Raw genomic sequence first — 12,883 nt, 5'->3', positions numbered from 1 at the left:
CCGTTCTTTTATTTGCCTTTTCCCTACTCATCATGTTCACGTTAACGAGGATAATCCATCAACAATGCTATTGTGTGAAAGCACCAATTGTCACGCCAGCAATATTATTGCATTATCGATATCGAGGGTAATTGGTCAAAGATAGGTGCGATATTTGGTTTTCTCCTCTTTGCCTTTTCTGGCCGGCTCTTACGTGCCTGACTTGAAAAGTGTCAGTCGGCTGCATCCTCACTTCCACTAGTGGCCGCCAACTCCTACACAGCTGGCCCTTAAAACACAAGGCCCTCAGAACTCATTCAAGATTGTGTCTGCCTTTGTCTCTTTGAGTAGTTGCTTTGTGCATCTTTGTCTCTTTGAGTAGTTGCTTTGTGCATCTTTGTCTCTTTGAGTTGTTGCTTTGTGCATCGTTGTCTCTTTGAGTTGTTGCCTTGTGCATCGTTGTGTCTTTGAGTCTGCATACTCACTACCACTAGTAGCCGCCAAATCCTACACAGCTGGCCTTTAAAACACAAGGCACGCGTGTCCGGCTCCCTCAGAACTCATTTAAGATTGTGTCTGTTTCTGTTTTTTACTGATGTTTATGAAATGCAGGCAGCCACCCATGAAGCAGATTTCATTAGTGTTGTGCTCCAGGGCTGGAATGTGAGAGAGATCTCATATGACCTCCCTCCTTGTGTGCTAGTGATTGTCTGCAGACGGAATAAAACAGCTAAAAGGAGAGTCTGCGAGGTGCTGCTGACTCTCGTCTCGAAGTTGTTACTAAAGGAATGCGGAAGGATGTGGATTCATCACAATGTACTGGGCTCTTTATTAAAAAAATAATTGAAGTAATCGTTAAGTTTATGTACTTACGTAAACTCTGTCAGCTCCGTCAACTTCTACGGCGGACCGTAAGGTTTCACTAAATCCTTAATAAGTCCCCCTTACAAAGTCGGATTTCACTAACAAACACATCTCCGTAAGTAACCCTGAGGGCTTGTGTGAGTCTACAAAAGCAATACAATCATGCTAGACCCCTATTAGTACCTGAAAAATCACATAACGGACAGAGCTTCTTTTTTTTGCCTCTGTCTCACGTTTCTGCACACCTGGAAGCTGCTGATCATTTCGGTACCCAGCATGCCCAAATCGGCCAATGTTTTGCCATCAAATTGTAAATGTTTCCATTTTTTACACAGTTTTTGGGCTAAAACTCCTTCGTTACACCCCAATGCTTTGTTTTATTCTGATTCCGATTATTTTGGTCCTAATCTTTCCAGAAAGGTGTCTTATTAGTATGTGGGCTGTTGTTAAGACCTTGAACCAAACAGTTTGAAAAGCTTGGGGACCACTCGAGGAGGCATTTTGGAGAATCTGGCTGGATGTTCATAGTTATGATCAAAATATGTTAGAAAAGTGTTGTTTTTTTTAATATCCATTTTTTTCGCAAATAAATTCTGACAAAAGTGATATAAAATAACACAAGTATTAGAACTCATAGGGGGTTCATACGACTACTGGAACACGGGGAACAAGAGGTCCAACCCCAGCGCCCCCCCATATGGGGGCATGATGCTCAAAAGGTTAACAAGCTCCCGCTTGGAGAGGGGGGGTGATCAGCTCTGTGCATGTTGGACCCTCACGTCAGGTTGTGTGATCGTCTCCCGTCTCTGTGTTCCTGCAGTGAACAGAGTATCTGCCAGGCGCGAGCCGCCGTCATGGTGTACGACGACGCCAACAAGAAGTGGGTCCCGGCCGGTGGTTCCACGGGCTTCAGCAGAGTCCACATCTACCACCACACGGGCAACAACGCCTTCCGCGTGGTGGGACGCAAGATCCAAGACCATCAGGTGAGGTAGACCCGCATGGAGTCCTTTAGCAAGATCCAAGACCATCAGGTGAGGTAGACCCGCATGGAGGCCTTTACAGCTGCAGAGCCAAGTCACGGCTCGACCGCAGGCATAGTCCTCGATCTCTACAGGATCATCCCATGCAGGACTGATGCAGTGTGTGTGTGTGTGTGTGTTTGTACAGGTCCACCCAGGCCACTATGCTGCCATGTTCACAAGTGTAACAACACAGCGAGTAGCTATTTTAAGACAAAGCATTAATGAGTCGATGAGGTCCACTGGGAGGTGTGTGTGTGTGTGTGTGTGTGTGTGTGTGTGTGTGTGTGTGTGTGTGTGTGTGTGTGTGTGTGTGTGTGTGTGAGTGTGTGTGATGACAGCGAACGTATATGATGGGTCATTACGGGCGCAGTAAAAGGTGAGACTGCTCATTGTGCTGCCGGAAAACTTTTATTGTGAAAGATCTGTGCAGGAAGAGCTGAGTTTCACTGAGTGGAATCATTTTATGAGTGACATCCAGACGGCAACCTCCGGTTCTGCCCAGTGAAGTGTCATAAACATGCATTCTCTCTACTGGCCACTAGGGGGCGACTCCTCTGGTTACAAAAAGAAGTCTGGTTGTATAGAAGTCCTTGAGAAAATGACTCACCTTCTCTCTTGATCTATTCCCTCAGTAAACATTGTAAACATGAGTTTACTTGATAGGCACAATGGTGGTCTATGGTGAAAACAATGTTTCTGGGAATGACATCACTGTGGTTGCTATTTACATTCGTAATAAATACGGACTGAAGTGGAACCGAAACAGGAGCCGATCAGACAACAGGGATGTGACTCAATAATACTTTGCGTTACTCGCACCACTGGAATGTTGTCATTATCCTGAAGTCGTGACGCACAACGAACAAAAAACACAAACACCGGTCAAAGTCAAATAATTGCCTTTTCTGACATTTAAATCCAGGATGGGGTCGGCGGGTCCCGCTCTGCGTTCATGACTCTTCAGCTTGTGCGTTTGCTTTTATTCGTCTCCTACAATAAGCAGCTGGAGTTACACGGCTCAGCAAACCCACAACCTGAACCCTCCCGCCTGCAGAGGCATTGCAATAACCCGGAGATTGACACTAGATTATTTAGTGCCGGGGTTATAATACATTTTGACAGCATCGGCGCCCGCTGTTATTCCGTAAACTACCAGACTGGTTTCAGGCTTTATGGCTGGAAGAGCTGCTTATCGGCCGAAGCAATAGGAGAAAAAATGACGTTTCCCCGGCTGGTCTCGGTACAGTTTAATCTCTCCGGTTCTGAAGACCTCAACTCTCCACAATAAGCGTTGGTTCCCCGAGGGGAACGTGTCGGATTCAGTCCCTCATTAGTCTGGACGTGAGATGACACAGCGATTATGGGATTAAACCACATTACACAATGTTCCAGCTGTAGATGAGAAGAGTTTTCACATGATCGCCTCAAAGAATAAATGCACTGATGATGATGCAGATTAAGATCCTTCGGTTCAGTATGCTCTTCACATTGTGTGTGTGTGTGTGTGTGTGTGTGTGTGTGTGTGTGTGTGTGTGTGTGTGTGTGTGTGTGTGTGTGTGTCTGTGTCTCAGTAGCTCAGAAAGCTTGAGGCGCTCCTGCTTGAGGTGTCCAGGATGCTTCCCACTGAAAGCGCGTTAACACGGAGCGAGAGCTTCCTGAAGCGACTTCCCGCGCAGGCAGACGTGACCTTTTCTCCACGTGACGGCCGCAGGGTCCCCAGTGGTCACTTTGTTTTAACAAGCTTTTTAGAGCGACAATAATTATTTAGTTCATCTTTTTTTTCCCTCTGAGCTCGGCAGCATGGCGGACAGAGGTAGCCTCATGACTGAGAGATGGAGACCAAGAATATGTTGACTATTATGTGTGTGTTTCTGCAACTGAGCCACAGATCTCAAGGGCCTTGAAACACGGCTCGTCCCTGTGACCTTAAGCTCTCCGGCTGTGCAGGACTCCAGTGTTGTTCTTTGCGGCTCCCTAAATAAAGCTTCAGTTTGAACAGTTTAAAGTGGTCACATTACTCGTTCCTAATCTGTAGCTCGTGGTGGTCGTCCTGAACCACGTAGTCTCCGGTTGGATCCCTGGTCTCCCCATAGTTTCGTGTCTCAGAGTCCTTGATAAGACACTTCACAGCAGCACACTGCTCCTTCATTAGTACATCTGGTAGAATGTAATAAAGGACGTGTCCTCTTTTCCCTTTCCCCATCGTGGATCTCCAGGTGGTGATCAACTGTGCCATTCCCAAGGGGCTGAAGTACAACCAGGCCACGCAGACCTTCCACCAGTGGCGCGATGCCCGGCAGGTCTACGGCCTCAACTTCGGCAGCAAGGAGGACGCCAACGTGTTCGCCAGCGCCATGATGCACGCCCTAGAGGTGCTCAACTCACAGGACACGGGTAGGGCTGCTCGCTGCAGGTTTCACCTACGGGTTCCTAAAGGGTTCCTCTGAGGTTCCTCTGAGGAACCCTCTTCTTTGAAGGAAGGGAGTTAGGGGGGTTGCAAGGGTTCCTTGTAAAACTAGGGGTTCTATCAAGAACCTTTTTCATCTAAAGAACCCTTTTTGCAAGAAAAATGTCTTCAAGAATTGTTGAAAGCAAAATGAAATCCTCCCATCTCACACCCCAAGACTGTGGTAGGTTGTGCTGCACCACTTCAGCCCATGTCTAAGAGCCTCGTAAAGAACCGGGGAAGGTTCTAAATGGAACACTTGGAATAGGAAAGGGTTCTCATTAGAACCCCTTGGGTGGTTTCTCGATGGAACACTTGGAGTAGGAAGGGGTTCTCTGTCAAAACCCCCAGAGTGGGTTTGTTATCACCCTTTGAAAGTGGAAATGTTCTCGACAGAACCTCCAGAGTCGGTTCTAGGTAGACGCATTGCATTATAAAAGGGTTGTCTGCAGAACCTCTCATAGGTGGTTCTGCGTGGAACATTTCACAGATGGTTCTAGCTAATGAACTTGTTGTAAGTTTCAGGTAAACGCTCTGATCAAGGTCCTACCAGGAGCAGGTTCTCATGGGGACAAGACAAAGAACCCTATGAGGTTCTGGTCACCTGCATTCCTCAGAGGATGTTAGTAGAGATCCACATGCTCCACACATTCATGGTTCTAATCAAACCCAGACAAACACAAGATCACGTCATCTTGTGTTTGTGAAACGGCTTTTAAGATGTTCTGCTCCACATTCAGCACATGAGAATATAACTCTATGATGAGCTGTGTTATCACATTATAATATAACTCTATGATGAGCTGTGTTATCACATTATAATATAACTCTATGATGAGCTGTGTTATCACATTATAATATAACTCTATGATGAGCTCTGTTATCACATTATAATATAACTCTAAGATGAGCTGTGTTATCACATTATAATATAACTCTATGATGAGCTGTTATCACATTATAATATAACTCTATGATGAGCTCTGTTATCACATTATAATATAACTCTATGATGAGCTGTGTTATCACATTATAATATAACTCTATGATGAGCTGTGTTATCACATTATAATATAACTCTATAATATAACTGTTATCATATTATAATATAACAGACTATCACAGACTATAATAGACTATCACAGAGACTATCACAGAGACTATCACAGAGACTAACAGAGACTATCACAGACTATAACAGAGACTATCACAGAGACTATAACAGAGACTATCACAGACTATAACAGAGACTATAACAGAGACAATAACAGAGACTATAACAGAGACTATCACAGAGACTATAACAGAGACTATAACAGACTATAACAGAGACTATAACAGAGACTATCACAGACTATAACAGAGACTATAACAGACTATCACAGAGACTAACAGAGACTATAACAGACTATCACAGAGACTATAACATAGACTATAACAGAGACTATCACAGAGACTATCACAGAGACTATCACAGAGACTATCACAGACTATAGCAGAGACTATAGCAGAGACTATAACAGAGACTATCACAGACTATAACAGAGACTATAACAGAGAATATAACAGACTATCGCAGAGACTATCACAGAGACTATCACAGACTAGAGCAGAGACTATAGCAGAGACTATAGCAGAGACTATAACAGAGACTATCACAGACTATAACCGAGACTATAACAGAGAATATAACAGACTATCACAGAGACTATCACAGAGACTATCACAGACTATAGCAGAGACTATAGCAGAGACTATAGCAGAGACTATCACAGACTATAACAGAGAATATAACAGACTATCGCAGAGACTATCGCAGAGACTATCACAGAGACTATCACAGACTAGAGCAGAGACTATAGCAGAGACTATAGCAGAGACTATAACAGAGACTATCACAGACTATAACAGAGACTATAACAGAGAATATAACAGACTATCACAGAGACTATCACAGAGACTATCACAGACTATAGCAGAGACTATAGCAGAGACTATAGCAGAGACTATCACAGACTATAACAGAGAATATAACAGACTATCGCAGAGACTATCACAGAGACTATCACAGAGACTATAACAGAGACTATCACAGAGACTATAACAGAGACTATCACAGAGACTATCACAGACTATAGCAGAGACTATAGCAGAGACTATAGCAGAGACTATAACAGAGACTATCACAGAGAATATAACAGACTATCGCAGAGACTATCGCAGAGACTATCACAGAGACTATCACAGACTAGAGCAGAGACTATAGCAGAGACTATCACAGACTATAACAGAGACTATAACAGAGAATATAACAGACTATCGCAGAGACTATCGCAGAGACTATCGCAGAGACTATAACAGACTATCACAGAGACTATCACAGAGACTATCACAGAGACTATAACAGAGACTATCACAGACTATAACAGAGACTATAACAGAGACTATAACATAGACTATCACAGACTATAACAGAGACTATCACAGACTATCTCAGACTATCACAGAGACTATAACAGACTATCGCAGACTATCACAGACTATAACAGAGACTATCACAGACTATCACAGAGACTATAACAGAGACTATAACATAGACTATAACAGAGACTATCACAGAGACTATCACAGACTATCACAGAGACTATAACAGAGACTATAACAGAGACTATCACAGACTATAACAGAGACTATCACAGAGACTATCTCAGAGACTATCTCAGAGACTATAACAGAGACTATCACAGACTATAACAGACTATAACAGAGACTATCACAGAGACTATCACAGAGACTATAACAGACTATCACAGACTATAACAGACTATCACAGACTATCAGAGACTATAACAGAGACTATCACAGACTATAACAGACTATCACAGAGACTATAGCAGACTATCACAGACTTTAACAGAGACTATAACAGAGACTATCACAGAGACTATCACAGAGACTATAACATAGACTATAACAGACTATCACAGACTATAACAGAGACTATAACAGACTATCGCAGACTATCACAGAGACTCTAACATAGACTATAACAGAGACTATAATAGAGACTATAACAGAAACTATCACAGACTATCACAGAGACTATAACATAGACTATAACAGACTATCACAGACTATCACATAGACTATAACAGACTATCGCAGACTATCCCAGAGACTATAACAGACTATAACAGAGACTATAACAGAGACAATCACAGACTATCACAGAGACTATAACAGAAACTATAACAGACTATAACAGAGACTATAACAGAGACTATAACAGAGACTATCACAGAGACTATAACAGACTATAACAGAGACTATCACAGAGACTATCACAGACTATCACAGAGACTATCACAGACTATCACAGAGACTTTAACAGAGACTATAACTGACTATAACAGAGAATATCACAGAAACTATAACAGACTATAACAGAGACTATCACAGAGACTATAGCAGACTATCACAGAGACTATAACAGACTATAACAGAGATTCTAACAGAGACTATAACAGACTATAACAGAGATTCTAACAGAGACTATAACAGAGACTATCACAGACTATCACAGAGACTATAACAGAGACTATTACAGACTATAACAGAGACTATCACTGACTATAACAGAGATTATAACAGAGACTATCACAGAGACTATCACAGAGACTATCACAGACTATAACAGATACTACAACAGACTATCACAGAGACTATCACAGACTATCACAGACTATAACAGAGACTATCACAGACTATAACAGAGACTATCACAGACTATAACAGACTATAACAGAGACTATAACAGAGACTATAACAGAGACTATAACAGACTATCACAGAGACTATAACAGACTATCACAAAGACTATCACAGAGACTATAACAGACTATCACAGAGACTATCAAAGACTATCACAGAGACTATCACATACTATACCAGAGACTATCACAGACTATAACAGAGACTATAACAGACTATAACAGAGACTATAACAGAGACTATAACAGACTATAACAGAGACTATAACAGAGACTATAACAGAGACTATCACATAGACTATAACAGACTATAACAGAGACTATCACAGACTATAACAGAGACTATAACAGACTATCACAGACTTTCTTAGAGACTGTCACAGAGACTATCACAGACTATCACAGAGACTATAACAGACTATCACAGAGACTTTAACAGAGACTATAACCGACTATAACAGAGAATATCACAGAAACTATAACAGACTATAACAGAGACTATCACAGAGACTATAGCAGACTATTACAGAGACTATAACAGACTATAACAGAGATTCTAACAGAGACTATAACAGACTATAACAGAGATTCGAACAGAGACAATAACAGAGACTATCACAGAGACTATAACAGAGACTATCACAGAGACTATCACAGACTATCACAGACTATCACAGAGACTATCACAGACTATCACAGAGACTATCACAGAGACTATCACAGAGATTTTAACAGAGACTATCACAGACTATAACAGATACTACAACAGACTATCACAGAGACTATCACAGACTATAACAGAGACTATAACAGAGATTATAACAGAGACTATCACAGAGACTATCACAGACTATAACAGAGATTATAACAGAGACTATCTCAGAGACTATCACAGACTATAACAGAGATTATAACAGAGACTATCACAGAGACTATCACAGACTATCACAGAGACTATCACAAACTAACAGAGACTACCACAGACTATAACAGAGACTATCACAGACTATAACAGAGACTATCACAGAGACTATAACAGAGACTATAACAGAGACTATAACAGACTATCACAGAGACTATAACAGAGACTATAACAGACTATCACAGAGACTATCACAGAGACTATAACAGACTATCACAGAGACTATCACAGAGACTATCACAGAGACTATCACAGAGACTATAACAGACTATCACAGAGACTATCACAGAGACTATCACAGACTATAACAGAGACTATCACAGACTATAACAGAGACTATCACGTGGTTACAGAGGGTTGATCTAGACTCAGTGAAGACTCTTCTTCTATGGTGGAGGCCGGACTTCATCTATAATCAACAAAGACGAGGCAGAGACTTCATGTGATGACCTTTACCCAGACCTCTCCTATCCTCCTGTTTCCTCTCTTTTTTCGCTCCTCTTCTATCTTCCTCTGTTTTTTCTCTCCTCTTCTGCTCTTCTCCTTCCCTTCCCTCTCCCGTCATTTATTGTCTCTCTTCTGTTTCCTCTCTTCTTTTCTGTTGTCTTCTCTTCTCTAACCTTCTCCTCTCCTCTTTCCTTTCCTCTGTGTACATCCCCTCTTCTCTCCTCTTCTCTGTGTACATCCCCTCTTCTCTCCTCTTTCCTTTCCTCTGTGTACATCCCCTCTTCTCTCCTCTCCTCTCCTCTGTGTACATCCCCTCTTCTCTCCTCTCCTCTGTGTACATCCCCTCTTCTCTCCTCTCCTCTGTGTACATCCCCTCTCCTCTCCTCTTTCCTTTCCTCTGTGTACATCCCCTCTTCTCTCCTCTTCTCTGTGTACATCCCCTCTTCTCTCCTCTTTCCTTTCCTCTGTGTACATCCCCTCTTCTCTCCTCTCCTCTCCTCTGTGTACATCCCCTCTTCTCTCCTCTCCTCTGTGTACATCCCCTCTCCTCTCCTCTCCTCTGTGTACATCCCCTCTTCTCTCCTCTCCTCTGTGTACATCCCCTCTTCTCTCCTCTCCTCTCCTCTGTGTACATCCCCTCTTCTCTCCTCTTCTCTGTGTACATCCCCTCTTCTCTCCTCTTTCCTTTCCTCTGTGTACATCCCCTCTTCTCTCCTCTCCTCTCCTCTGTGTACATCCCCTCTTCTCTCCTCTCCTCTGTGTACATCCCCTCTTCTCTCCTCTCCTCTGTGTACATCCCCTCTTCTCTCCTCTCCTCTGTGTACATCCCCTCTTCTCTCCCTGAGCCCCTCTTCCCCTCTAATTAGCCTATGTGGTGAATGTTGATATGTGGGAAGTGTGTATACTCATGCATGTGTCATGACACACTCCCAGCCTCCAGGACTCGTCTGTATACAGTACACACACACACACACACACACACACACACACACACACACACACACACACACACACACACACACACACTGGTTTCATCAGCTGGCTCACATCAGTGAAACCAGTTGTCGAGTCACAGAGGAAAAGTATGTCCCATCTGACTCTAGGTTCAAAGTTAAAAGTGACGTCGTTTCCAAACGGAGACCCCACACACGCACATACACACACACACACACACACACACACACACACACACACACACACACACACACACACACACACACACACCGTGTTTCTCTTTTCTCCTAAAAGGCTAAAGTAGAGCGGGTGGGAGGCCGCTGAGCGTCTGTGTTGAGGTCTGGCCCATAAATCCTCTCCTGCAGGACGGTTGAGGGGGAAGGGGCCAGAAACTGATGGAAGAGATAAATGTGATTCTCTTTAAAGGAAAAGTTGAACAGGATTACCCCTCACTGTTTTTTAAACATGGTCCCAGTGAGTAAAGAACAGCTGTCCCGGTCTGACCGGTCTATGTCCCGGTCTGACCAGTCCATGTCCCGGTCTGACCCTTAATTCCGTTATTGATTGATTCTTTCAAACAGATTGATCGGTTGTCTCGTCAGATAATAGCAATTTTATTTATTTTGTATGTATTTCTGGTCCGACCAGCAGTCCAACATTTCCTTCATTTACAGTCAGCAAAGCAGAGGAACCAGTTTTTAGTTTGTACCTGTGATTAGTTATTGGAGCTGGAATGTTGTTTGAAAGCAAAGAAAGAAAGAAATGATCCTTTATTAAGTTCTTCTCTGCATTTGACCCATCCTTGGTTAGGGAGCAGTGTTCTGCCCTGTGGGGCACCCGGGGAGCAGCTGGGGGTTCAGTGTCTTGCTCAGGGACATGAGAATTGTGAGCTATGGGGGGCTGAGCTGACCTAACCCTGGGATCGAGCCGGCTACCTTGTGGTTGCGGGACGACCGCTCATCCCCCTGAGCTACAGCCGCCCATATGAGATCATATGAGAAACCAACCAGGGACACGTTCAGAAAGCTGAAGTGAATAGTTATGCGCAGGGCGTTCTAGCATCACTACAAAGGAATAAAGGATCCTCTCCCTGGCCTCGCTCCTCATGGGGGTCAAACAGATGACTGACTATTGAGAGGTCTAGACTGGGACGTTTCCCACGATAACTTTAAGTAGTGAAAAGTAACTGCAGTGTTTGTGGCTGAAGAAAAGCAGAACGCTCTGAAGGTGCCAACACTTAAGAGAGACCAGGATGTAAAATGAAGGGCAGAAGGAGACCAGGAGCCAGAAGTGTTCTGGTCTCAGCAGCTCGTCTCCAGAGACATGTGCAGAAACACAAGTCTTCATTTATCTTCAGTCTTTATGGCTCCTGGCAACAGTGGGCCATGTGGGGGCTTCATGGGAGGAGGGGTTGAACCAGAGAGGAGGAGACACCAGACACCTCATCCAGACCATGGAAACAAGCAGACGACTGAAACATTGCGACACAGCTGGACAACAGCAGAGAGAGAGAAGGTTCACAGTGGAGAGGAAGAGAGGCAGAAGCTGAGAGAAGGAGAGAGAGAGACACAGGGAAGCTGTGTTGAAGGGGACAGAGCGAGTGGAGAAGGAAAGCTCAGAGGTCAGCAGCTCTGTGTATGTTCTCTGCTGCGTGAAGCCAGGACCCTTCAGGCCCGTCAGAGAGGTGTCCACAGACATGCCCGCTGCAGCCAGACCTCAGTGGCTCCCCGGGACCAGCAGGAGATCAGCCGGGCTCAGGTCTCCTCCGGACCGGAGTGTGTGAACGTCGTCCTGAACCAACTGGTCAAGGAACGTGACTCAACTCTCTGCTTCCCAGTCTTGTTTTTGTAACTTTGAGGATCTTTTATACTATTGTAAATGGAACAATTAGAGTTTTGTACTGGTCAAAAAAAAAGAAAAGGCAATTGTCACTGTTTTTTAAATATTTTCTGACAAACTACACGAATACTCGACACGTTGATCCATCGTAAAAATGACCGCAGCCCTGGTAACAACAACAACAACAACAACATCGTACAAAACGACACAATTGTCGGTGATGCGCCAATCTAAAAGCGTCCCACTGCCACTGGGGTCGTCCCACTGCCACTGGGGTCGTCCCACTGCCACTGGGGTCGTCCCACTGCCACTGGGGTCGTCCCACTGCCACTGGGGTCGTCCCACTGCCACTGGGGTCGTCCCCATACGGTTCACATGATGTCCACAAAGTTACTTCTCATTTTTTCTAGCGACACTCGCCAATTTCCGCTCGTTACATGATTGCAGTCTTTTCAAAAGAAGCTTTTGTATGAATATAATATTAATAAGCAGCGTAAGGCATTAGAAGTTCACCAATCTCTCTGCATCAAACTGTTCCCGAACACTTTGAGAGAGAAAATATAAGATATATATATATATATATATATATATATATATATATATATATATATATATATATATGTGTGTGTGTGTGTAT

At 43.7% G+C, this 12,883-nt stretch overlaps 1 protein-coding gene across 1 annotated transcript in view; it reads left to right on the top strand.

The window, feature by feature from the left end:
- The window catches only part of enah (ENAH actin regulator), a gene marked incomplete at its 5' end in the record, with an annotated part of 77,736 nt that overhangs the window by 22,226 nt on the left and 42,627 nt on the right, over window positions 1–12,883 (top strand). The window contains 2 exon segments of the mRNA XM_079216129.1: window positions 1,664–1,829; window positions 4,085–4,262. Coding sequence (XP_079072255.1) covers window positions 1,664–1,829; window positions 4,085–4,262 — 344 coding nt within the window.

This window comes from Taurulus bubalis (genome assembly GCF_910589615.1).
Source record: "Taurulus bubalis genome assembly, chromosome: 3".
NCBI lineage: Eukaryota > Metazoa > Chordata > Actinopteri > Perciformes > Cottidae > Taurulus > Taurulus bubalis.
Note: the sequence above shows the minus strand (reverse complement) of the source record. Positions and strands in the feature narration are given on the sequence as shown.